Source organism: Somniosus microcephalus, unplaced genomic scaffold (genome assembly GCF_052327205.1).
Source record: "Somniosus microcephalus isolate GS21.2 unplaced genomic scaffold, FLI_Smic_1.0 unresolved_chr7, whole genome shotgun sequence".
Taxonomy (NCBI): domain Eukaryota; kingdom Metazoa; phylum Chordata; class Chondrichthyes; order Squaliformes; family Somniosidae; genus Somniosus; species Somniosus microcephalus.
Window position 1 is genome coordinate 2,553,442 of NW_028225185.1, and position 26,062 is coordinate 2,579,503.

Here is a 26,062-nt window from a genome sequence, read left to right on the forward strand (position 1 = left end):
GATGTTTGCGCCGCTCGCGAGATTAACTAGACATTTTGCGGCGGCGCTAAAAACTACTGCCACGATCTCCGGCAGATCGTGACGTCAGTCGAGTGCGCAACGCCCCGGACCGGATATTGAGTGGCGCCCCCTGCCTTACCGCCTGCCGCGAGCAACGACAGGTTGAGGGGAGCGTTATGCTGTCAGGAAGGGACTGGGGGAGCGCTATTTAAAGGTGGCCGCTTCCTGCCTTTTTTTGTCAGTGACATTTTTGCACCACGCATTCTGAGAGAGAGAGAGAGAGACTTCTGGAGAGATTCAACGCTGTGTGAAGGAGTTTTGGGGACTGAGCAGCACTTTGCAGGTTTATTTTGATTTGCCCTTCCTTGCTTCGCCAGCGCTCTGAGGTAGCGCCTCGCTCCTCGGCCTTTGCGCCTTAAGACAGGTGTGAAGCGCCTGATTTAGCGCTCCAATCACCTCCAGGGGCGATAAAAGCCAAGTTTGCTGTCATAAGAACATAAGAAATAGGAGCAGGAGTAGGCCAATCGGCCCCTCGAGCCTGCTCTGCCATTCAATAAGGTCATGGCTGATCTGATCCTAACCGCCAATCCACTATCACAGAACCATCTCCTGAATCTAACAGAATTAGACACGAAATAGGAGCAGGATCAGGCTACACGGCCCCTGGGCCCGCTCCGCTACCCACAGGGCCATGACCGATCCAAACCTAGACTCATGTCCAAATTCCTGCCCGCTCCCCGTAACCCTTAATTCCCTTTACTTCTAGGAAACTCTCTATTTCTGTTTTAAATTTATGTAATGATGTAGCTTCTACAGCTTTTTGGGGCAGCATATTCCACGGACCTACCACCCTCTGAGTGAAGTAGTTCCTCCTCATCTCAGTTTTGAAAGAGCAACCCCTTATTCTAAGACTATGCCCCCTAGTTCTAGTTTCACCCATCATCGGGAACATCCTCCCCGCATCCACCCGATCCAATCCCTTCACAATCTTATATGTTTCAATAAGATCGCCTCTCATTCTTCTGAACTCCAATGAGTAGAGTCCCAATCTACTCAACCTCTCCTCATATGTCCATCCCCTCATCCCCGGGATTAACCGAGTGAACCTTCTTTGTACTGACTCGAGAGCAAGTATGTCTTTTCTTAAGTATGGACACCAAAACTGTACGCAGTATTCCAGGTGCGGTCTCACCAATACCTTGTACAACTGAAGCAATACCTCCCTATTTTTATATTCTATCCCCCTAGCAATGAAAGCCAACATTCCATTGGCCTTCTTAATCACTTGCTGCACCTGCATACTAACCTTTTGAGTTTCGTGCACCAGATCCCTTTGTACTTCAGTACTTTCCAGTTTCTTGCCATTAAGATAATAACTTGCTCTACGATTTTTCCTGCCAAAGTGCATAACCTCACACTTTCCAGTATTGTATTCCATCTGCCAAATCTCTGCCCGCTTGCTTAGCCTGTCGGAGGTGAGAATTAGCGCCAGGCGCTGAACTTTGCGCACGGCCGATAACGGCGCCCCAAATGGGGCGATACCGAATTTTTCCCTCTCTGTGTCATTCTCATCACCTCTCCATCTTCTCCAGGCCCCTCGGCCGGGCAATGAAAACCCAGGGGGGCGGGGAGGGGAAATTGGCAGCTGTGGGGACTCCTTGCGCTGGCGGTTTCCACATCGCAGGCCTCTCAAGGCGGTTGGCAGCTCCGGAGGCAGGGCGAGTTTACCAGGAAGAGGTGTACGGGCCTCAGAGGTGGCGGGAGTGAGGCCCGCATTGGGGTCCGCGGCCTGGAGCCAACCCCCCCCACCGAAGAGGAGGTGGTACAGTCTGATTGGAGGGGTCCCCGCTAACCCCCACCCACCCCCACCCCCCCCCCCGAGGCCTCGACACCACTGCAGCACTGCCAAGCCTCCTGGGGCAGGTGGGTGCCCAGAGTTGTGCCCCCCTGGCAGCGCCAACACCCACCACCAGCTCACCGACTCTGGCGGGGTCACGGCTGGAGGCCATTGCTGGGCACGATCCCACTGCGTTCAAACGTTTGGGGTGGAGTCCCTGAGGATTGTTTTTGGGACCGAGTGCCCTCGAGTTCTTCAAAGGCTCAGTTGCCCGCCTCCCGCGTCTCTTGTCCGCCCGTCAGCTCTCACTGGTGGCTCAGGAATACGATCAACATAAGAAACAGGAGCAGGAGGCGGCCATTCGGCCCCTCGAGCCTGCTCCGCCATTCAATGAGATCATGGCTGCTCTTCGACCTCAACTCCACCTTCCCCGGCCGATCCCCATATCCCTCGATTCCCCTCGAGTCCAAATATCTGTCGAGCTCAGCCTTGCATATACTCAATAAATCAGCATCCACAGCGCTCTGTGGGACTGTTCCCTCAGCACTTTCCTCCATGTTCATGGCTAGTCCCTGACATGAATCAGTCATTCATGAAAGAAAGACTTATGAAATAATACTGAGCGGCCTGCGGGTGGCGCTGTCCAGGGAGAGTATAAATACTCGGGCACGGGCCCAGCTTGTGCAGGACATTCTTAACAGGAACTAGTGAAGGACACAACTAGACCTCCATGTTGTGAAACAGTTGATTAAAGCTTTGTTTAACGCTTAGACCGAGTGCCCAGTAGTTTTCTTACATCAGTAGCCATCAGCACGCATCCTGTGTCTGTGCCCTGTGACGTGTCGGGGTTAGCACTGGACAGGACCATAGAAACATAGAAGATAGGAGCAGGAGTAGGCCATTCGGCCCCTCGAGCCTGCTCCGCCATTCAATGAGATCATGGCTGATCATCGAAATTCAGTACCCTGTCCCTGGCCTTCTCCCCATATCCCTTGATCCCTTTAGCCTTAAGAAATATATCCAACTTCTTCTTGAATATATTTAATGAATTGGCCTCAACTGTCTTCTGTGGTAGAGAATTCCACAGGTTCACCACTCTCTGGGTGAAGAAATTCCTCCTCATCTCTGTCCTAAATGGCTTACCCCTTATCTTTAGACTGTGACCCCTGGTTCTGGACTTCTCCGCCATCGGGAACATCCTTCCTGCATCTAGTCTGTCTAGTCCTGTTAGAATTTTATAAGTTTCAATGAGATCCCCTCTCATTCTTCTAAACTCCAGCGAGTACAAGCCCAATTGACACAATCTCTCCTCATACGTCATTCCTGCCATCCCAGGTATCAGTCTGGTGAATCTTCGCTGCACTCCCTCCATGGCAAGAACATCCTTCCTCAGATAAGGCGACCAAAACTGCACACAATACCCAAGGCCCTGTTGAACTGCAGCAACACATCCTTGTTCCTGCACTCGAACCCTCTCGCTACGAAGGCCAACATACCATTTGCCTTCTTAACCGCCTGCTGCACCTGCATGCTTACCTTCAGCGACTGGTGCACAAGGACACCCAGGTCTCATTGCACTTCCCCTTCTCCCAATCTATTGCCATTCAAATAATAATCTGCCTCTTGTTTTTGACACCAAAGTGGATAACCTCGCATTTATCCACATTATACTGCATCTGCCCAATCACCCAACCTGTCCAATCATAAACCCTCAACCATGCCGAACCCCCTACTGGACAATAGGTGGGGTGCCCTGGCCTCCACACTCTCCCTTCAACTCAGAGATTTACTTACAGGTGAAGGAACAGACAGGAGGAGAAAGGCCCGGGACGAGGCACCGACTGACCTCACTCGAGGCAGAAACTGGGCCGCCTGTTTAATAAACAACTGCGGTAGGAATGAACTTGAATTTGGTGCAGTTTGTGTCCCAGTGACGCAGCCCCGTCATCTTTCAGCTTGCCCTTGTGTGTGTGTGCGAAGGACATGAGGTGCCTGGGGTCCCGTTAACAGGAGCCGACTGCAGTCTGGCTGAGAGCTTTGACCAGCTGGTGGTGTTCGCGGTGAGGGGAGGGGAGGGGGGGGCGGGCGGGCGGGGGCCCGACACACATGAACAACACGTGAGAATATGTCACAGAGTGACCCTGGGCAGCGGAGTTGTGAGAAACAGCAGGCGAGGGAGCAGAACTATTTCTGTGCAGTGTTTTTTGCCGCATGGTCAAGTCTCATTTATTTGATGGGTTGGTGCAGGCGCGAGACAGACCCTGCGGGGAAGACAAGCTCGCGCTCTCCAGGCTCACAGTGGAAAGGTCTGAAACAACACAGCACTCTGTGTAATGAAAGGTGCTGTCCTCCGTATGGCAGCCTAGACTGTGTCAGTCTGGGTACAGTCTGCTCCGGGAGTGAGTCAGTCTGGGTACAGTCTGCTCCGGGAGTGTGTCAGTCTGGGTACAGTCTGCTCCAGGAGTGTGTCAGTCTGGGTACAGTCTGCTCCGGGAGTGTGTCAGTCTGGGAACAGTCTGCTCCGGGAGTGAGTCAGTCTGGGGACAGTCTGCTCCGGGAGTGTGTCAGTCTGGGAACAGTCTGCTCCGGGAGTGTGTCAGTCTGGGGACAGACTGCTCCGGGAGTGTGTCAGTCTGGGAACAGTCTGCTCCGGGAGTGTGTCAGTCTGGGTACAGTCTGCTCCGGGGGTGTGTCAGTCTGGGTACAGTCTGCTCCGGGAGTGTGTCACTCTGGGTACAGTCTGCTCCGGGAGTGTGTCAGTCTGGGTACAGTCTGCTCCGGGAGTGTGTCAGTCTGGGGACAGTCTGCTCCGGGAGTGTGTCAGTCTGGGTACAGTCTGCTCCGGGAGTGTGTCAGTCTGGGTACAGTCTGCACAAGGAGTGTGTCAGTCTGGGTACAGTCTGCACCAGGAGTGTGTCAGTCTGGGTACAGTCTGCTCCGGGAGTGTGTCAGTCTGGGTACAGTCTGCTCCGGGAGTGTGTCAGTCTGGGTACAGTCTGCTCCGGGAGTGTGTCAGTCTGGGTACAGTCTGCACCGGGAGTGTGTCAGTCTGGGTACAGTCTGCACCAGGAGTGTGTCAGTCTGGGTACAGTCTGCTCCGGGAGTGTGTCAGTCTGGGGACAGTCTGCTCCGGGAGGGTGTCAGTCTGGGTACAGTCTGCACCAGGAGTGTCTCAGTCTGGGTACAGTCTGCTCCGGGAGTGTGCCAGTCTGGGTACAGTCTGCTCCGGGAGTGTGTCAGTCTGGGTACAGTCTGCTCCGGGAGTGTGTCAGTCTGGGTACAGTCTGCTCTGGGAGTGTGTCAGTCTGAGTACAGTCTGCTCCGGGAGTGTGTCAGTCTGGGTACAGTCTGCTCCAGGAGTGTCTCAGTCTGGGTACAGTCTGCTCCGGGAGTGTGTCAGTCTGGGTACAGTCTGCTCCGGGAGTGTGTCAGTCTGGGTACAGTCTGCTCCGGGAGTGTGTCAGTCTGGGTACAGTCTGCACCAGGAGTGTGTCAGTCTGGGTACAGTCTGCTCCGGGAGTGTGTCAGTCTGGGTACAGTCTGCTCCGGGAGTGTCTCAGTCTGGGTGCAGTCTGCTCCAGGAGTGTGTCAGTCTGGGTACAGTCTGCTCCAGGAGTGTGTCTGTCTGGGTACAGTCTGCTCCGGGAGTGTGTCAGTCTGGGTACAGTCTGCTCCAGGAGTGTGTCTGTCTGGGTACAGTCTGCTCCAGGAGTGAGTCAGTCTGGGTACAGTCTGCTCCGGGAGTGTGTCAGTCTGGGTACAGTCTGCTCCGGGAGTGTGTCAGTCTGGGTACAGTCTGCTCCGGGAGTGTGTCAGTCTGGGTACAGTCTGCACCGGGAGTGTGTCAGTCTGGGTACAGTCTGCTCCGGGAGTGTGTCAGTCTGGGTACAGTCTGCTCCAGGAGTGTGTCAGTCTGGGTGCAGTCTGCTCCGGGAGTGTGTCAGTCTGGGTACAGTCTGCTCCGGGAGTGTGTCAGTCTGGGTACAGTCTGCTCCAGGAGTGTGTCAGTCTGGGTACAGTCTGCTCCGGGAGTGTGTCAGTCTGGGTACAGTCTGCTCCGGGAGTGTGTCAGTCTGGGTACAGTCTGCTCCGGGAGTGTCTCAGTCTGGGTACAGTCTGCTCCGGGAGTGTCTCAGTCTGGGTACAGTCTGCTCCGGGAGTGTCTCAGTCTGGGTACAGTCTGCTCCGGGAGTGTGTCAGTCTGGGTACAGTCTGCTCCAGGAGTGTGTCAGTCTGGGTACAGTCTGCACCAGGAGTGTGTCAGTCTGGGTACAGGCTGCTCCAGGAGTGTGTCAGTCTGGGTACAGTCTGCTCCGGGAGTGTGTCAGTCTGGGAACAGTCTGCTCCAGGAGTGTGTCAGTCTGGGTACAGTCTGCTCCAGGAGTGTGTCAGTCTGGGTACAGTCTGCTCCGGGAGTGTGTCAGTCTGGGTACAGTCTGCTCCGGGAGTGTCTCAGTCTGGGTACAGTCTGCTCCGGGAGTGTGTCAGTCTGGGTACAGTCTGCTCCAGGAGTGTGTCAGTCTGGGTACAGTCTGCTCCAGGAGTGTGTCAGTCTGGGTACAGTCTGCTCCGGGAGTGTGTCAGTCTGGGTACAGTCTGCTCTGGGAGTGTGTCAGTCTGGGTACAGTCTGCTCCGGGAGTGTCTCAGTCTGGGTACAGTCTGCTCCGGGAGTGTCTCAGTCTGGGTACAGTCTGCTCCGGGAGTGTCTCAGTCTGGGTACAGTCTGCTCCAGGAGTGTGTCAGTCTGGGTACAGTCTGCTCCAGGAGTGTGTCAGTCTGGGTACAGTCTGCTCCGGGAGTGTGTCAGTCTGGGTACAGTCTGCTCCAGGAGTGTGTCAGTCTGGGTACAGTCTGCTCCAGGAGTGTGTCAGTCTGGGAACAGTCTGCTCCGGGAGTGTGTCAGTCTGGGTACAGTCTGCTCCAGGAGTGTGTCAGTCTGGGAACAGTCTGCTCCGGGAGTCTCTCAGTCTGGGTACAGTCTGCTCCAGGAGTGTGTCAGTCTGGGTACAGTCTGCTCCAGGAGTGTGTCAGTCTGGGTACAGTCTGCTCCAGGAGTGTGTCAGTCTGGGTACAGTCTGCTCCGGGAGTGTGTCAGTCTGGGTACAGTCTGCTCCAGGAGTGTGTCAGTCTGGGTACAGTCTGCTCCAGGAGTGTGTCAGTCTGGGTACAGTCTGCTCCAGGAGTGTGTCAGTCTGGGTACAGTCTGCTCCGGGAGTGTCTCAGTCTGGGTACAGTCTGCTCCGGGAGTGTGTCAGTCTGGGTACAGTCTGCTCCGGGAGTGTGTCAGTCTGGGTACAATCTGCTCCGGGAGTCTCTCAGTCTGGGTACAGTCTGCTCCGGGAGTGTGTCAGTCTGGGTACAGTCTGCTCCGGGAGTGTGTCAGTCTGGGTACAGTCTGCTCCGGGAGTGTGTCAGTCTGGGTACAGTCTGCTCCGGGAGTGTGTCAGTCTGGGTACAGTCTGCTCCGGGAGTGTGTCAGTCTGGGTACACTCTGCTCCGGGAGTGTGTCAGTCTGGGTACAGTCTGCTCCGGGAGTGTGTCAGTCTGGGTACAGTCTGCTCCGGGAGTGTGTCAGTCTGGGTACAGTCTGCTCCAGGAGTGTGTCAGTCTGGGTACAGTCTGCTCCGGGAGTGTGTCAGTCTGGGAACAGTCTGCTCCAGGAGTGTGTCAGTCTGGGTACAGTCTGCTCCGGGAGTGTGTCAGTCTGGGAACAGTCTGCTCCGGGAGTGTCTCAGTCTGGGTACAGTCTGCTCCGGGAGTGTGTCAGTCTGGGTACAGTCTGCACCGGGAGTGTGTCAGTCTGGGTACAGTCTGCTCCGGGAGTGTGTCAGTCTGGGTACAGTCTGCTCCGGGAGTGGGTCAGTCTGGGTACAGTCTGTTCCGGGAGAGTTTCAGTCTGGGTACAGTCTGCTCCAGGAGTGTGTCAGTCTGGGTACAGTCTGCACCAGGAGTGTGTCAGTCTGGGTACAGTCTGCTCCGGGAGTGTGTCAGTCTGGATACAGTCTCCTCCAGGAGTGTGTCAGTCTGGGTACAGTCTGCTCCAGGAGTGTGTCAGTCTGGGTACAGTCTGCTCCGGGAGTGTGTCAGTCTGGATACAGTCTGCTCCAGGAGTGTGTCAGTCTGGGTACAGTCTGCTCCGGGAGTGTGTCAGTCTGGGTACAGTCTGCTCCAGGAGTGTGTCAGTCTGGGTACAGTCTGCTCCGGGAGTGTGTCAGCCTGGGTACAGTCTGCTCCGGGAGTGTGTCAGCCTGGGTACAGTCTGCTCCGGGAGTGTCTCAGTCTGGGAACAGTCTGCTCCGGGAGTGAGTCAGTCTGGGTACAGTCTGCTCCGGGAGTGTGTCAGTCTGGGTACAGTCTGCTCCAGGAGTGTGTCAGTCTGGGTACAGTCTGCTCCAGGAGTGTGTCAGTCTGGGTACAGTCTGCTCCGGGAGTGTGTCAGTCTGGGTACAGTCTGCTCCAGGAGTGTGTCAGTCTGGGTACAGTCTGCTCCAGGAGTGTGTCAGTCTGGGTACAGTCTGCTCCGGGAGTGTGTCAGTCTGGGTGCAGTCTGCTCCAGGAGTGTGTCAGTCTGGGTACAGTCTGCTCCAGGAGTGTGTCAGTCTGGGTACAGTCTGCTCCAGGAGTGTGTCAGTCTGGGTACAGTCTGCTCCAGGAGTGTGTCAGTCTGTGTACAGTCTGCTCCGGGAGTGTCTCAGTCTGGGTACAGTCTGCTCCGGGAGTGTGTCAGTCTGGGTACAGTCTGCTCCAGGAGTGGATCAGTCTGGGAACAGTCTGCTCCAGGAGTGTGTCAGTCTGGGTACAGTCTGCTCCGGGAGTGTGTCAGTCTGGGTACAGTCTGCTCCGGGAGTGTGTCAGTCTGGGTACAGTCTGCTCCGGGAGTCTGTCAGTCTGGGTACAGTCTGCTCCGGGAGTGTGGCAGTCTGGGTACAGTCTGCACCAGGAGTGTGTCAGTCTGGGTACAGTCTGCTCCGGGAGTGAGTCAGTCTGGGTACAGTCTGCTCCGGGAGTGGGTCAGTCTGGGTGCAGTCTGCTCCAGGAGTGTGTCAGTCCGGGTACAGTCTGCTCCGGGAGTGTGGCAGTCTGGGTACAGTCTGCACCAGGAGTGTGTCAGTCTGGGTACAGTCTGCTCCGGGAGTGTGTCAGTCTGGGTACAGTCTGCTCCGGGAGTGTGTCAGTCTGGGTCCAGTCTGCTCCGGGAGTGTCTCAGTCTGGGTACAGTCTGCTCTGGGAGAGTGTCAGTCTGGGTACAGTCTGCTCAAGGAGTGTGTCAGTCTGGGTACAGTCTGCTCCGGGAGTGTCTCAGTCTGGGTACAGTCTGCTCTGGGAGAGTGTCAGTCTGGGTACAGTCTGCTCCAGGAGTGTGTCAGTCTGGGTACAGTCTGCTCCGGGAGTGTGTCAGTCTGGGTACAGTCTGCACCAGGAGTGTGTCAGTCTGGGTACAGTCTGCTCCGGGAGTGTGTCAGTCTGGGTACAGTCTGCTCTGGGAGTGTGTCAGTCTGGGTACAGTCTGCTCCGGGAGTGTGTCAGTCTGGGTACAGTCTGCTCTGGGAGTGTGTCAGTCTGGGTACAGTCTGCTCCGGGAGTGTGTCAGTCTGGGTACAGTCTGCTCCAGGAGTGTGTCAGTCTGGGTATAGTCTGCTCCGGGAGTGTGTCAGTCTGGGTACAGTCTGCTCCGGGAGTGTGTCAGTCTGGGAACAGTCTGCACCGGGAGTGTGTCAGTCTGGGTACAGTCTGCTCCGGGAGTGTGTCAGTCTGGGTACAGTCTGCTCCGGGAGTGTGTCAGTCTGGGTACAGTCTGAACCAGGAGTGTGTCAGTCTGGGTACTGTCTGCTCCGGGAGTGTGTCAGTCTGGGTACAGTCTGCTCCGGGAGTGTGTCAGTCTGGGTCCAGTCTGCTCCGGGAGTGTGTCAGTCTGGGTACAGTCTGCTCCGGGAGTGTGTCAGTCTGGGTATAGTCTGCTCCGGGAGTGTGTCAGTCTGGGTACAGTCTGCTCCGGGAGTGTGTCAGTCTGGCTACCGTCTGCTCCGGGAGTGTGTCAGTCTGGGTACAGTCTGCTCCGGGAGTGTGTCAGTCTGGGTACAGTCTGCTCCAGGAGTGAGTCAGTCTGGGTACAGTCTGCTCCGGGAGTGTGTCAGTCTGGGTACAGTCTGCTCCAGGAGTGTGTCAGTCTGGGTACAGTCTGCTCCGGGAGTGTGTCAGTCTGGGTACAGTCTGCTCCGGGAGTGTGTCAGTCTGGGTACAGTCTGCTCCGGGAGTGTGTCAGTCGGGGTACAGTCTGCTCCGGGAGTGTCTCAGTCGGGGTACAGTCTGCTTCAGGAGTGTGTCAGTCTGGGTACAGTCTGCTCCGGGAGTGTGTCAGTCTGGGTACAGTCTGCTCCGGGAGTGGGTCAGTCTGGGTACAGTCTGCACCAGGAGTGTGTCAGTCTGGGTACAGTCTGCACCGGGAGTGTCTCAGTCTGGGTACAGTCTGCTCCGGGAGTGTGTCAGTCTGGGTACAGTCTGCTCTGGGAGTGTGTCAGTCTGGGTACAGTCTGCTCCAGGAGTGTGTCCGTCTGGGTACAGTCTGCTCCGGGAGTGTGGCAGTCTGGGTACAGTCTGCTCCGGCAGTGTGTCAGTCTGGGTACAGTCTGCTCTGGGAGTGTGTCATTCTGGGTACAGTCTGCTCCGGGAGTGAGTCAGTCTGGGTACAGTCTGCTCCGGGAGTGTGTCAGTCTGGGTACAGTCTGCTCCGGGAGTGTGTCAGTCTGGGTACAGTCTGCTCCAGGAGTGTGTCAGTCTGGGTACAGTCTGCTCTGGGAGTGTGTCAGTCTGGGTACAGTCTGCTCCAGGAGTGTGTCAGTCTGGGTACAGTCTGCTCCGGGAGTGTGTCAGTCTGGGTACAGTCTGCTCCGGGAGTGTGTCAGTCTGGGTACAGTCTGCTCCGGGAGTGTGTCAGTCTGGGTACAGTCTGCTCCGGGAGTGTGTCAGTCTGGGTACAGTCTGCTCCGGGAGTGTGTCAGTCTGGGTATAGTCTGCTCCGGGAGTGTGTCAGTCTGGGTACAGTCTGCTCCGGGAGTGTGTCAGTCTGGGTACAGTCTGCTCCGGGAGTGTGTCAGTCTGGGTACAGTCTGCTCCGGGAGTGTCTCAGTCTGGGTACAGTCTGCTCCGGGAGTGTGTCAGTCTGGGTACAGTCTGCTCCAGGAGTGTGTCAGTCTGGGTACAGTCTGCTCCGGGAGTGTGTCAGTCTGGGTACAGTCTGCTCCGGGAGTGTGTCAGTCTGGATACAGTCTGCTCCAGGAGTGTGTCAGTCTGGGTACAGTCTGCTCCGGGAGTGTGTCAGTCTGGGTACAGTCTGCTCCGGGAGTGTGTCAGTCTGGATACAGTCTGCTCCGGGAGTGTCTCAGTCTGGGTACAGTCTGCTCCGGGAGTGTCTCAGTCTGGGTACAGTCTGCTCCGGGAGTGTGTCAGTCTGGGTACAGTCTGCTCCGGGAGTGTGTCAGTCTGGGTCCAGTCTGTTTCACTTTATTCAAGCAGATTTCACAGGATGATATTAAAGATAGAAATACAGAGGCTACATTGCCCCCCGGTGGTTTGTATTATTATTGTATTGTATTGGTTGTCTGAAAATTCTTCTGACCCAACTCGATGCGCACTGACCAGCCTCCCATTACCGCTCTTCACCTGCGGGGCCACAGCTATATAGTAATTCAATGAAGCCCCTGACTCTCACTGGATTACTGACTCCATCCCTCTCCCTAACATCTGTCTGAGGCTGAACCAGACTGTTTGCTGCCTTGGTGTCATATCTGACCCTGAAAATACTTCTGAGCACATATCCGAGCCATCACTAAGACCGCCTAATTCCATCTTTTTAAAAATTTGTTCACGTGATGTGGGCGTTGCTGGCAAGGCCGGCATTTATTGCCCATCCCTCGTTGCCCTTGAGAAGGTGGTGGTGAGCCGCCTTCTTGAACCGCTGCAGTCCATGTGGTGAAGGTGCTCCCACAGTGCTGTTAGGGAGGGAGTTCCAGGATTTTGACCCAGCGACGATGAAGGAACGGCGATATATTTCCAAGTCAGGATGGTGTGTGTGACTTGGAGGGGAACTTGGAGGTGGTGGTGTTCCCATGCGCCTGCTGCCCTTGTCCTTCTAGGTGGAAGAGGTTGTGGGTTTGTGAGGTGCTGCCGAAGAAGCCTTGGCGAGTTGCTGCAGTGCATCTTGTAGATGGTACACACTGCAGCCACGGTGCGCCGGTGGTGGAGGGTGCGAAACTCCGTAACATCGCCCGTCTCCGCCCTTGCCTCAGTTCATCCACTGCTGAAACCCTCATCCATGCCTTTACCTCCAAACTCGACTATTCCAACGCTCTCCAGGGCCTGCCTCACTGATTCCACCCTCCGTAAGCTTGAGGTCATCCAAAACTCTGCTGCCCCGTGTCCTACCTCGCACCCAGTCCCGTTCACCCATCACCCCATTGTGGCTCGCTGACCTACATTGGCTCCCGGTTGAGCAACGCCCCGATTTCAAAATTCTCGTCATTGTTTTCAAATCCCTCCACGGCCCTCGAATCTCCTTCAGCCCCACATCTACCCCCGAGATCTCTGCGTTCCTCCAATTCTGGCCTCTCATTGAAACTTATAAAATTCTAACAGGACTAGACAGACTAGATGCAGGATGTTCCCGATGGCCGGGGAGTCCAGAACCAGGGGTCACAGTCTAAGGATAAGGGGTAAGCCATTTAGGACAGAGATGAGGAATTTCTTCACCCAGGGAGTGGTGAACCTGTGCAAATATAGAAGATAGGAGCAGGAGTAGGCCATTCAGCCCCTCGAGCCTGCTCCGCCATTCAATGCGATCATGGCTGATCATCCAAATTCAGTACCCGGCCCCTGCTTTCTCCCCATACCCCTTGATCCCTTTAGCCTTAAGAAATATATCCAACTCCTTCTTGAATATATTTAATGAACTGGCCTCTACTGCCTTCTCTGGCAGAGAATTCCACAGGTTCACCACTCTCTGGGTGAAGAAATTCCTCCTCATCTCAGTCCTAAATGGCTTACCCCTTATCCTTAGACTGTGACCCCTGGTTCTGGACTCCCCCGCCATCGGGAACATCCTTCCTGCATCTAGTCTGTCCGGTCCTGTCAGAATTTTATAAGTTTCAATGAGATCCTCTCTCATTCTTCTAAACTCCAGTGAGTACAAGCCCAATCGACCCAATCTCTCCTCATACGTCATTCTCTACCACAGAAGGTAGTGGAGGCCAATTCATTAAATGTATTCAAGAAGGAGTTGGATATATTTCTTGAGGCTAAAGGGATCAAGGGATATGGGGAGAAAGCAGGGACAGGGTACTGAATTTGGATGATCAGCCATGATCGCATTGAATGGCGGAGCAGGCTCGAGGGGCCGAATGGCCGACTCCTGCTCCTATCTCCTATGTTTCTATGGCCTCTTGTCCACTCACCCCCTGATTCCCATCGCCCCACCATTGGCGGCCGTGCCTTCAGCCGCCTGGGCCCCGAGCTCAGGGATTCCCTCCCTGAACCTCTCCACCTCTCTCCTCCTTTAAGATGCTCCTTAAAACCTGCCTCTTTGGCCCAGCTTCTGCTCACCTGTCCCTAATGTCTCCTGCTGTGGCTCGGGGTCTGATTCCGCTCCTGGGAAGCGCCGCGGGACATTTCACTGCGTTAACGGCGCCGGATAAACGCAAGTTGTTGTCATATCCAAGTTGTTGTTGTTGTTGGTGGTGGTGAGGTCAGGGGTTAATTCAGGCCAAGGGTCACTCGCCGTGTCAGGTGCCCGAGCGGCGGCCGGTAGGGTTGCCATGGTGACCGCGGGGCCCATGCGCGCGCACCCTCCACCCCCCCCCCAACCCCGGAAACTACAAATCCCAGCCGCCCCCGCGCGGGGGGGTGTTGTGTTGTGTGTGCGCAGGCGCACTGGCTTGACAGCTGGGCCCGGGGCTGTGGAGGGTGAGAGCGGCGCTGCAATCAATGTAATGTAATGTGATGTAATACAATGTAATGTAGGGCCGAGGCGGGGCAGAGAGGAGAGGAGGGGCGGGGGCTTTACCGGGACTGAAGTTGTCGCTCGGCCTCTTTGGCTTCCTGTGGTTCCATCCACTGTGCGGTGGAATCCCGCCCTGGAACCTGCTCACCTCCGGAGAGGCACCAAGTCACTGAGGCTCCAGGTAGGAGGGAGCATTGCCAGGCTTTCCCAGGCGGTGCCAGGCTTTCCCAGGCAGTGCCAGGCTTTTCCAGGCGGTGCCAGGCTTTTCCAGACGGTGCCAGGATTTTCCAGGATTTTCCAGGCGGTGCCAGGCTTTTCCAGGCGGTGCCAGGCTTTTCCAGGATTTTCCAGGCAGTGCCAGGCTTTTCCAGGCGGTGCCAGGATTTTCCAGGCGGTGCCAGGCTTTTCCAGGCGGTGCCAGGCTTTTCCAGACCGTGCCAGGCTTTTCCAGGCGGTGTCAGGATTTTCCAGGCAGTGCCAGGCTTTTCCAAGATTTTCCAGACCGTGCCAGGCTTTTCCAGGATTTTCCAGACCGTGCCAGGCTTTTCCAGGCGGTGTCAGGATTTTCCAGGCAGTGCCAGGCTTTTCCAAGATTTTCAAGGCCGTGCCAGGTTTTTCTAGGTTTTTCCAGGTTGTGCCAGGCTCTGCCAGGCTGCCCCGGCCTCGGTCGCTTCTCCCTGGGGATCTGGGGCTGAGTCCCCGGCCGCCAGGCTGGGCTATGAGGCAGCGCGGAGGAGGCCTCACGCCACCAGCTGAGCATGTTGCTGGCTATTGCAGTTGGCATTGGTTGAGCTCGGTGCCACGTACAACCACTCGAGTGAGACGCTGTGAGTAATCCGAGTCCCAGGACTCTGCCAGTGTTGCTCAGTTAGGCTACCCGTGGTCGTGTCCCCTGCGCTCTGACTGTGATTGGGACCTGCAGGAAGATCCCAGCCCTGGTTCTTACATTAACCTGTGATGTGTGCGTATAACTACAGACAACCGCTTACAGTCATCATCCGAGGGCACTCGCTCTATTTACTGCCCCGGCGAGTCTGTGTGCATGTAAGGACCCATAATCGAGACCGACACTCCCAGTGCAGTACTGAGGGAGCGCCGCACTGTCGGAGGGGCAGTACTGAGGGAGTGCTGCACTGTCAGAAGGGCAGTACTGAGGGAGCGCCGCACTGTCGGAGGGGCAGTACTGAGGGAGCGCCGCACTGTCGGAGGGGCAGTACTGAGGGAGCGCCGCACTGTCGGAGGGGCAGTACTGAGGGAGTGCCGCACTGTCGGAGGGTCAGTACTGAGGGAGTGCCGCACTGTCGGAGGGGCAGTACTGAGGGAGAGCCGCACTGTCGGAGGGGCAGTACTGAGGGAGTGTCGCACTGTCGGAGGGGCGGTGCTGAGGGAGCGCCGCACTGTCGGAGGGGCGGTACTGAGGGAGTGCCGCACTGTCGGAGGGGCAGTACTGAGGGAGCGCCGCACTGTCGGAGGGGCGGTACTGAGGGAGCGCCGCACTGTCGGAGGGGCAGTACTGAGGGAGTGCCGCACTGTCGGAGGGGCAGTACTGAGGGAGCGCCGCACTGTCGGAGGGGCAGTACTGAGGGAGTGCCGCACTGTCGGAGGGTCAGTACCGAGGGAGTGTCGGAGGGGCGGTGCTGAGGGAGCGCCGCAATGTCGGAGGGGCGGTGCTGAGGGAGCGCCGCAATGTCGGAGGGGCGGTACTGAGGGAGCGCCGCACTGTCGGAGGGGCGGCACTGAGGGAGCGCCGCACTGTCGGAGGGGCGGCACTGAGGGAGCGCCGCACAGTCGGAGGGGCGGTACTGAGGGAGAGCCGCACTGTCAGAGGGGCAGCACTGAGGGAGCGCCGCACTGTCGGAGGGGCAGTACTGAGGGAGCGCCGCACTGTTGGAGGGGCAGTACTGAGGGAGCGCCGCACTGTCGGAGGGGCCCTCTTTCAGATGAGATGTTAAACCGAGACCCTGTCAAGTGGATATTAAAGATCCCAAAGCGTTTTACAGCCAATGAAGTACTTTTTGAAGTGTGGTCACTGTTGTAATGTAGGAAACGCGGCAGCCAATTTGTGCACAGCAAGCTCCCACAAACAGCAATGTGATAATGACCAGATCATCTGTTTTAGTGATGTTGGTTGAGGGATGAATATTGGCCCCAGGACACCGGGGAGAACTCCCCCTGCTCTTCTTCCAATGGTGGCCGTGGGATCTTTTACATCCACCTGAGAGAGCGGACGAGGCCTTGGCTTAACGTCTCATCCGAAGGTTTGCGACTCAAGGAGACCGAGATGTTGGGGGGGGCGGGGGAGTGGAGTTGGAAGGTCCACCTCTTGTGGTCGCTGCACTGACGGCCTCGGGATCTCTAACCGTGGTGCCTCACTGCTTCAGTCCACAGGTGCCGACGGCAGCGGGAGCCTGGATGAGTTTTCTGGTGAAGCTGCTTCGATCCGCGCCGGCCCTGGGCTCGAGAGCGGCGGCGACGACTTCAGCGGCCCGGGCCATGGAGAGGCCGGTGGAGAGCGCCATCCTTGCCAAGCTGGCGTGGAGCCTGGCGCCCACGCACCTGGAGGTCATCAACGAGAGCCACATGCACGCGGTGCCCGCCGGCTCCGAGACCCACTTCAAGGTGGTGGTGGTGAGCGAACGCTTCGAGGGGGTGCCCCTGCTCCAGAGGCACCGGCTGGTCAACGAGACCCTGAAGGAGGAGCTGGCGTCCAGGGTCCACGCCCTCTCCATCCAGGCCCGGACCCCCCGGCAGTGGGAGGCCGAGCCCCACGTCGACAAGAGCCCGGCCTGCCTGGGGGGCTCCAAACATGACCCGCACATGGCGGTCAAACTGGGAGGGCCTTCCAGAGACTGAGGTGGGGGGGTGGTGGTGGGCTGGTGAAGCAGGGCCCGGGAGAGCAGCCTGCAGGGGGGTGGGGGGGGGGGCGCGGAGACCGACTGAGGTCGCTGTCGCACGATGGACTTCTGGAATGTTCTGACAAAACAAAGCTTTGCTTTTTTGTAATTTGAAAAATGGCAGGTTGATGATCAAGAAAATAAATCTGTTTCCTCTACAGTTTCCATAATATCTATCACATAGAATCACAGAAGGAGGCCATTCGGCCCAGCGTGCCTGTGCCGGCTCTTTGAAAGAGCTCTCCAATTAGCCCCACTCCCCCCTGCTCTCTCCCCATGACCCTGTAAATTTTTCCTATTCAAGTATTTATCCAATTATCTTTTGAAAGTTACGATTGAATCTGCTCCCACCGCCCTTTCAGGCAGCGCGTTCCAGATCACAACAACTCGCTGTGTAAAAAACATTCTCCTCATCTCCCCTCTGGTTCTTTTACCGATTATCTTCAATCTGTGTCCTCTGGTTACCGACCCTCCTGCCACTGGAAACACTTTCTCCTGATTTACTCGATCAGAACCCTTCATGATTTTGAACACCTCTATTAAATCTCCTCTTAACCTTCTCTGCTCTAAGGAAATAGTACTCGGTAAAATAATGGGACTAAAAGACGACAAGTCCCCTGGACCAGATGGCCTGCATCCCAGGGTCTTAAAAGAAGTGGCTGCAGAGATAGTGGATGCATTGGTTGCAATGCACCAAAATTCCCTGGACTCTGGAGAGGTCCCAGCGGATTGGAAAACCGCAAATGTAACACCCCTATTTAAGAAAGGAGGGAGACAGAAAGCAGGAACCTATAGACCAGTTAGCCTAACGTCTGTCGTTGGGAAAATGCTGGAGTCCTTCATTAAGGAAGCAGTAGCAGGGCACTTGGAAAATCATAATGCAGTCAAGCAGAGTCGGCATGGTTTTATGAAAGGGAAATCATGTTTAACAAATTTGCTGGAATCCTTTGAGGATGTAACAAGCAGGGTGGACAGAGATGAGCCAGTGGATGTGTATTTGGATTTCCAGAAGGCATTCGATAAGGTGCCACATAAAAGGTTACTGCATAAGACAAGAGCTCACAGGGTTGGGGGTAATATATTAGCATGGATAGAGAATTGGCTAACTAACAGAAAGCAGAGAGTTGGGATAAATGGGTCATTTTCCGGTTGGCAAACGGTAACTAGTGGGGTGCCACAGGGATCGGTGCTGGGGCCTCAACTATTTACAATCTACATTAATGACTTGGATGAAGGGACCGAGTGTACTGTAGCCAAGTTTGCGGATGATACAAAGATGGGTGGGAAAGCAAGTTGTGCAGAGGACTCAAAGAATCTGCAAAGGGATATAGACAGGCTAAGTGAGTGGGCAAACATCTGGCAGATGGAGTATAATGTGGGAAAGTGCGAGGTTATCCACTTTGGCAGGAAAAATAAAAAAGGAAATTATTATTTAAATAGAGATTACAAAACGCTACAGTTCGGAGGGGCCTGGGGGTCCTTGTGCACGAAACACAAAAAGTTACCATGCAGGTACAGGAAGTAATCAAAAAGGCAAATGGAATGTTGGCCTTTATTTCAAGGGGGCTGGAGTATAAAAACAGGGAAGTCCTGCTACACATGTACAGGGTTTTGGTGAGACCACACCTGGAGTACTGTGTACAGTTTTGGTCTCCTTATTTAAGGAGGGATATACTTGCATTGGAGGCAGTTCAGAGACGATTCACTCGGTTAATTCCAGAGATGAGGGGTTGACTTATGAAGAAAGGTTGAGCAGGTTGGGCCGATACTCATTGGAATTTAGAAGAATGAGAGGTGATCTTATTGAAACATATAAGATACTGAGGGGGCTCGACAGGGTAGATGCAGAGAGGATGTTTCCCCTCGTTGGGAAATCTAGAACTCGGGGGCACAGTCTCAGAATAAAGGGTCGCCCTTTTAGAACTGAGATGAGGAGGAATTTCTTCTCTGAGGGTCGTAAATCTGTGGAATTCTCTGCCCCGGAGAGCTGTGGAGGCTGGGTCATTAAATATATTTAAGGTGGAGACAGACAGATTTTTGCAAGATAAGGGAGTGAAGGGTTATGGGGAGCGGGCGGGGATGTGGCTTTGAGCCCAAGATCAGCCGTGATCTTATTGAATGGCGGAGCAGGCTCGAGGGGCCAAGTGGCCTATTCCTGCTCCTATTTCTTATGTTCTTATGAGAACAATCCCAGCTTCTCCAGTCTCCCCGTAACAGAATTTTAAAATATAGTTTCCTTAGCATTGCATTTCGCCACCAGTGGGTGTTCTTAATGTGTGAACCGAGAGAGCGAGTGTCGGGAAGATATTCGACTGCAGGGGCACCACCAGTCCTCATCCCGTCTTCGTCCAGTGTCCAGCAGGTGGCACCGGATAATATCAAGAGGCAGAATCTGATGCTTTGCTTAGTCACCCTGGGTACTGAGGTCAAATGTAGCTCCTCCCTCCCTCCCCTCTTCCCCCTCCCTCTTCCCCCTCCCCCTCCCTCCCTCCCCCTCCCTCCTTTCCCCCCCACCCCCTCCCTCTCCCCCCCTCCCTCTCCCCCCACCCCCCCTCCCCCCTCCCCCCACCCCCTCCCCCCACCCCCACCCCCCACCACCCCACCCCCTTCCCCCACCCCCCCTCCCCCCACCCCTCTCCACCCCCTCCTCTCCACCCCCTCCCTCTCCTCTCCACCCCCTCCCTCTCCCTCCACCCCCTCCCCCCACCCTCTCCACCCCCTCCCTCTCCCTCCACCCCCTCTCCCTCCACCCCCTCTCCCTCCACCCCCTCTCCCTCCACCCCCTCTCCCTCCACCCCCTCTCCCTCCACCCCCTCTCCCTCCACCCCCTCTCCCTCCACCCCCTCTCCCTCCACCCCCTCTCCCTCCACCCCCCTCCCCAGGACAGGATAGACCAGAGACGCTCCAACATGATGATATATTGACCACTCGCAGTGACTGACGGTCCACGGTTTATTCTGTTACAGTTTCGAGTAGATTTTTGCCAACAATTGGCCTTTTTTTCTTTTTTTAATATAATACAAAACAGTTAAAATTCAGACACGCTACAATAATTCTCTATAATATCTGAAACTATACAGAGAGCCTCCGTCTATCACAGGGTTTTGCACAGACAGTAACAAGGCAGCATCCAGGTACAAGGAATAGTGGCACCACTGCACACACCACTTACACACTCACACACGGTGCTTTCTAACTCTACAGCATTCACAAGTCGCAACAAACCTCACCAGAGAATTAAAACCAGACAGAGTAGAAAAATATTTGGCGATTGACAATGGGTAAGTCCGTGCGACAGCCACGGAGCCATGATTGTCAGCACATCGGCCGATGGTGGCTTCAGCAAGCACCATGGGGAGGAGGGGCGGGTAAGGGGGAGGATAGAGGGGAAGGGGGGAGGAGGCGGTCAGTCCCGCCCCGGGCTCTCCAGTAACCAGACTCTGAGACGGTCAGTCCCAGCCCCGGGCTGTCCGGTAACCAGACTCTGAGACAGTCAGACTCTGAGACGGTCAGTCCCAGCCCCGGGCTCTCCAGTAACCAGGCTCGGAGACAGTGCCCGGGATAAAGAAATTAGACTCTATACTGACCCAAAAACTGAAGACATCACCGTAAAATTAGAGCCAGGCCGATCAGGGGTGATGTCGGGAAACACTTCTTCACACAAAGGGTGGTGGAAATCTGGAACTCTCTCCCCCGAAAAGCTGTTGAGGCTGGGGGTCAATTGGAAATGTGAAGACCAAGATCAATAGATTTTTGTTCGGTAAGGGTATCAGGGAGCAGAGGCGGGTAAATGGAGTTGAGATACAGATCAGCCAGGATCGAATAGAATAACGGAATGGGCTCGAGAGGCTGAATGGGTCTGGTTAGCGATTGATCGTTAGTTGGGTCTGATTAGGGACTGATTGTTAGTTGAGTCTGGTTAGGGACTGGTCATTAGTTGTGTCTGGTTAGGGACTGATTGTTAGTTGTGTCTAGTTAGGGACTGGTCATTAGTTGTGTCTGGTTAGGGACTGATCGTTAGTTGTCTCTGGTTAGGGACTGATCATTAGTTGTGTCTAGTTAGGGACTAATCATTAGTTGTGTCTGGTTAGGGACTGATCGTTAGTTGTGTCTGGTTAGGGACTGATCGTTAGTTGTGTCTAGTTAGGGACTGATCGTTAGTTGTGTCTAGTTAGGGACTGATCATTAGTTGTGTCTGGTTAGGGACTGGTCATTATTTGTGTCTAGTTAGGGACTGATCGTTAGTTGTGTCTGTTATGCAACATAACGTGGATAAATGCGAGGTTATCCACTTTGGTGGCAAAAACAGGAAGGCAGATTATTATCTGAATGGCAATAGATTGGGAGAAGGGGAAGTGCAACAAGACCTGGGTGTCCTTGTGCACCAGTCGCTGAAGGTAAGCATGCAGGTGCAGCAGGCGGTTAAGAAGGCAAATGGTATGTTGGCCTTCGTAGCGAGAGGGTTTGAGTACAGGAGCAAGGATGTCTTGCTGCAGTTGTACAGGGCCTTGGTGAGACCACACCTTGAGTATTGTGTGCAGTTTTGGTCGCCTTATCTGAGGAAGGATGTTCTTGCCATGAAGGGAGTTCAGCGAAAATTCACCAGGCTGATACCTGGGATGGCAGGAATGACGTATGAGGAGAGATTGGGTCGATTGGGCTTGTACTCGCTGGAGTTTAGAAGAATGAGAGGGGATCTCATTGAAACTTATAAAATTCCAACAGGACTAGACAGACTAGATGCAGGAAGGATGTTCCCGATGGCGGGGAATCCAGAACCAGGGGTCACAGTCTAAGGATAAGGGGTAAGCCATTTAGGACAGAGATGAGGAGGAATTTCTTCAGCCAGAGAGTGGTGAACCTGTGGAATTCTCTACCACAGAAGGCAGTGGAGGCCAATTCATTAAATATATTCAAGAAGGAGTTGGATATATTTCTTAAGGCTAAAGGGATCAAGGGATATGGGGAGAAGGCAGGGACAGGGTACTGAGTTTGGATGTTCAGCCATGATCTCATTGAATGGCGGAGCAGGCTCGAGGGGCCGAATGGCCTACTCCTGCTCCTATCTTCTATGTTTCTATGTCTGGTTAGGGACGGGTCTGGTTACGGACTGGTCATTAGTTGTGTCTGGTTAGGGACTGATCGTTAGCTGGGACTGGTCATTAGTTGTGTCTGGTTACGGACTGATTGTTAGTTGTTTCTAGTTAGGGACTGATTGTCTGGTTAGGGACTGGTCATTAGTTGGGTCTGGTTAGGGACTGGTCATTCGTTGGGTCTGGTTAGGGACTGGTCATTAGAGTTAGGGTTAGGGATGGTCATTAGTTATGTCTGGTTACAGACTGGTCATTAGTTGGGTCTGGTTAGGGACTGGTCATTAGTTGGGTCTGGTTAGGGACTGGTCATTAGAGTTAGGGTTAGGGATGGTCATTAGTTATGTCTGGTTACAGACTGGTCATTAGTTGGGTCTGGTTAGGGACTGGTCATTAGTTGGGTCTGGTTAGGGACTGGTCATTCGTTGGGTCTGGTTAGGGACTGGTCATTAGAGTTAGGGTTAGGGATGGTCATTAGTTATGTCTGGTTACAGACTGGTCATTCGTTGGGTCTGGTTAGGGACTGGTCATTAGAGTTAGGGTTAGGGATGGTCATTAGTTATGTCTGGTTACAGACTGGTCATTAGTTGTGTCTGGTTAGGGACTGATCATTAGTTGGGTCTGGTTAGGGACTGGTCATTAGTTGGGTCTGGTTAGAGATTGACAGTGACTCCCCCCCCGACCCCCACAAGTCATGGTAACCACCGGTTAGCGATGGAGAGGAGCAGGTTCTGGCTCACCCCCCCCCCCCCACCCATCGCACCCACCGGGCCCCGAGCTTCACCCTCGGACTGGATTATTGGACTGAATCTAACAGGAAAAGGTCACTCTGGACACCAACACCTAGAGATTGCACGAAGTTTGTTTGATACCAGGAAGTGGAAAGGTCGCGTCACTGTACAGATCACAGGATCGGGGCTTGGCGAGATTGGGCCTCAGGATGGGGCCTGGACCCTCGGCAATTATTTCGATCTTTGCGCGCTTTATTTACAGTCCCAAGACTGACCTGGGAACTGGGGCGTGTTGCTGGGATCACGCGGCAGGTGAATTGTGCGGTAGGTTTCGTGCTCTGGCGGGGCGGGTTGGGCCCCTCTTGCCCAGGGGCTCTGGGCTCCTGCGGGCGGCTGGTTCTGTCGGACCGCCTGTGGTCTGTACAGCGAGACTGGGGCGCACAATACGAGAAGGGCTTGTATTTACAATCTCCTGCTGGGAGCCGCGAATGGGCGCTATCGAGTTGCTCCGCGCAGGAAGGACGTACAAGAACATGAAGAGAGATGAGTCACAGTGTCTAACAACTATAGTGGGGCGGGGGCGAGGGCGGGGCTCGTGGCCAGAGCCAGGCTCACTGCAACACCTGGCCGCGGGTCTCCGGGAGCTTCAGAGCCAGGAAGCTGCCCACCGCCAGCGCGATGGAGGCCAACATGATGGGCACTGCTCGCGTCACCCCCACAAAGGACTGGAATATACTGATGCCCAGCACGGCCGCCAGCTTACACAAGGCGTTCAGGAATCCAAAGGCCGTGGTCCTGTCGGGAGACAAAAGGAACACTCGTTACCAATTTAAACACTTGAGGGGAACAGTAGCACAGTGGTTGCGTCACTGGGCTAGTACCATGTACAGCAGGCACCTCAAAGCACTGGAGAGGTACCACCAATGCTGCCTCTGCAAGATCCTGCAAATCCATTGGCAGGATAGGCGCACCAACGTCAGTGTTCTCGCTCAGGCCAACATCCCCAGCATCGAAGCTTTGACCACGCTCGATCAGCTCCGACGGACGGGTCACATTGTCCGCATGCCCGATACGAGACTCCCAAAACAAGCTCTCTACTCGGAGCTCCGGCACGGCAAGAGAGCCCCAGGTGGGCAGAGGAAACGCTTCAAGGACACCCTCAAAGCCTCCTTGAAAAAGTGCAACATTCCCACCGACACCTGGGAATCCCCGGCCCCAAGACCGCACAAAGTGGAGGAGAAGCATCCGGGAAGGCACCGAACACCTCGAGTCTCTTCGCCGGGAGCAAGCGGAAGCCAAGCGCAAGGAGCGCACGTCAACCCAAGTACCCCACCCACCCGCCCCTTCAATCACCGTCTGCCCCACCTGTGACAGAGACTGTAGGTCCCACATTGGACTCATCAGTCACCTGAGAACTCATTTTTAATCTGGAAGCAAGTCATCCTCGGTTCCCAAGGGACTGCCGAAGAAGAAGTAATCCAGAGGCCTGGGCTAATGATCCGGAGACATGAGTCTCTGGGGAATTTAAATTCAGTTAATTAAATAAATCTGGAATAAAAAGCTAGTGTCAGTAATGGTGACCATGAAACTATCGGATTGTTGTAAAAAACCCCATCAGTTCACTAATGTCATTCAGGGAAGGAAATCTGCTGCCCTTACCCGGTCTGGCCTATATGTGACTCCAGACCCACAGCAATGTGGTCGACTCTGAACTGCCCTCTGAAATGGCCCAGCGAGACACTCTGTTGTAACAAAGGCAGCGCCGTGGGAGCACCTTCGCCACACGGACTGCAGCGGTTCAAGAAGGTGGGCTCACCACTACCTTCTCGAGGGCAATTAGGGATGGACAATAAATGCCGGCCTTTCCAGCGACGCCCACATCCCAGGAACGAATCTAAAAACAACAGCGCCGGTGGGAGCCTCGCTCATACTGTACCGTTTATCGGATGGATACAGTTCCACCGTTAGGACGTCCAGTGCGTTCCACGAGGCGATACTGACTCCCCCGAACAGGCACAGCAGAGCAATCATCGCAGACTCATTGTTACCGAAAGACACGAAGAAGCAGCTGATGCAGGAGAGCGTGCTGGAGCCGGCTGCGGAGAGAGAGCGAGAGGGGAGGGTGGTTACACGCTGCGGGACTCCGCAAATCCACAACATACTGCATGACTCTACCAGCCCAGCACAGGCCCAGCAACAAGGTGCGGGGAGGAATTTCCAAACCCGCCCCAACCAAAACCCTGGGGCCCTTGGAGATGAGACAGCTAACCCCCACCCTCGCTCCCCTCGCTTCGCTCCCCGCCCCCCCTCCCTCGCTCCCCGCCCCCCCCGCCCTCGCTCCCCCCCCCGCCCTCGCTCCCCGCCCCCCCTCGCTCCCCGCCCCCCCTCGCTCCCCGCCCTCGCTCCCCGCCCCCCTCCCTCGCTCCCCGACCCCCTCCCTCGCGCCCCGCCCTCGCTCCCCGCGCTCCCCGCCCCCCCCTCGCTCACCGCCCCCCTCCCTCGCTCCCCTCGCTCCCCGCCCCCCCCGCCCTCGCTCCCCGCCCCCCCCGCCCTCGCTCCCCGCCCCCCCGTCGCTCCCCGCCCCCCTCGCTCCCCACCCCCCGCCCCCCCTCACTCCCCGCCTCCCCTCGCTCCCCGCCCCCCCCTCCCTCGCGCCCCGCCCCCCCCTCGCTCCCCGCCCCCCCCTCCCTCGCTCCCCGCCCCCCCCTCGCTCCCCTCGCTCCCCGCCCCCCCCGCCCTCGCTCCCCACTCCCCGCCCCCCCTCGCTCCCCACCTCGCCCCGCTCCCCGCCCTCGCTCCCCTCCCTCGCTCCCCGCCCCCTCCCTCGCGCCCCGCTCCCCGCCCTCCTCCCCGCCCCCCTCCCTCGCTCCCCGCCCTCGCTCCCCCCGCCCCCCCCGCCCTCGCTCCCCCCGCCCCCCCTCGCTCCCCGCCCCCCCTCGCTCCCCGCCCCCCCTCGCTCCCCGCCCCCCCGCCCTCCTCGCTCCCCGCCCCCCTCGCTCCCCGCCCCCCCGTCGCTCCCCGCCCCCCTCGCTCCCCACCCCCCGCCCCCCCTCGCTCCCCGCCTCCCCTCGCTCCCCGCCCCCCCTCCCTCGCGCCCCGCCCCCCCCTCGCTCCCCGCCCCCCCTCCCTCGCTCCCCGCCCCCCCCTCGCTCCCCGCCCCCCCCGCCCTCGCTCCCCACTCCCCGCCCCCCCTCGCTCCCCACCTCGCCCCGCTCCCCCGCCCTCGCTCCCCGCCCCCCTCCCTCGCTCCCCGCCCCCTCCCTCGCGCCCCGCTCCCCGCCCCCCTCCCTCGCTCCCCGCCCTCGCTCCCCCCGCCCCCCCCGCCCTCCCCGCCCCCCCTCGCTCCCCCCGCCCCCCCGCCCCCCTCGCTCCCCGCCCCCCTCGCTCCCCGCCCCCCTCGCTCCCCGCCCCCCCTCGCCCCCCGCCCCCCCCTCGCTCCCCGCCCCCCTCGCTCCCCGCCCCCCCTCGCTCCCCTCGCCCCCCCCCCCCCTCGCTCCCCGCCCCCGCTCCCCGCCCC

At 56.6% G+C, this 26,062-nt stretch overlaps 2 protein-coding genes across 9 annotated transcripts in view; one reads left to right on the top strand and one right to left on the bottom strand.

The window, feature by feature from the left end:
- Nucleotides 1-3,620: 3,620 nt before the first annotated feature.
- bola1 (bolA family member 1) lies at nucleotides 3,621-16,884 on the top strand. 8 transcript variants are annotated; one of them, XM_085978441.1, is made up of 2 exons: nucleotides 3,621-3,729; nucleotides 16,212-16,884. In XM_085978441.1, the coding sequence occupies exon 2, from the start codon at nucleotides 16,243-16,245 to the stop codon at nucleotides 16,681-16,683; it is 441 nt and encodes a 146-aa protein (XP_085834567.1). In that variant the 5' UTR covers nucleotides 3,621-3,729; nucleotides 16,212-16,242; the 3' UTR covers nucleotides 16,684-16,884. The 8 variants fall into 8 exon arrangements, with proteins under 8 accessions (XP_085834567.1, XP_085834568.1, XP_085834563.1 ...); XM_085978442.1 differs by having other exon boundaries at nucleotides 16,219-16,884; XM_085978437.1 differs by lacking the exon at nucleotides 3,621-3,729 and adding an exon at nucleotides 4,010-4,143.
- A 2,778-nt stretch (nucleotides 16,885-19,662) lies between these two features.
- The window catches only part of sv2a (synaptic vesicle glycoprotein 2A), a 50,499-nt gene continuing 44,099 nt past the window's right edge, over nucleotides 19,663-26,062 (bottom strand). The window contains exons 10-11 of the mRNA XM_085978240.1: nucleotides 24,482-24,641; nucleotides 19,663-23,340 (exon numbers count right to left, since the gene is read on the bottom strand). Coding sequence (XP_085834366.1) covers nucleotides 23,157-23,340; nucleotides 24,482-24,641 — 344 coding nt within the window. The 3' untranslated portion in view covers nucleotides 19,663-23,156. The remainder of the gene's footprint in view (nucleotides 23,341-24,481; nucleotides 24,642-26,062) is intronic.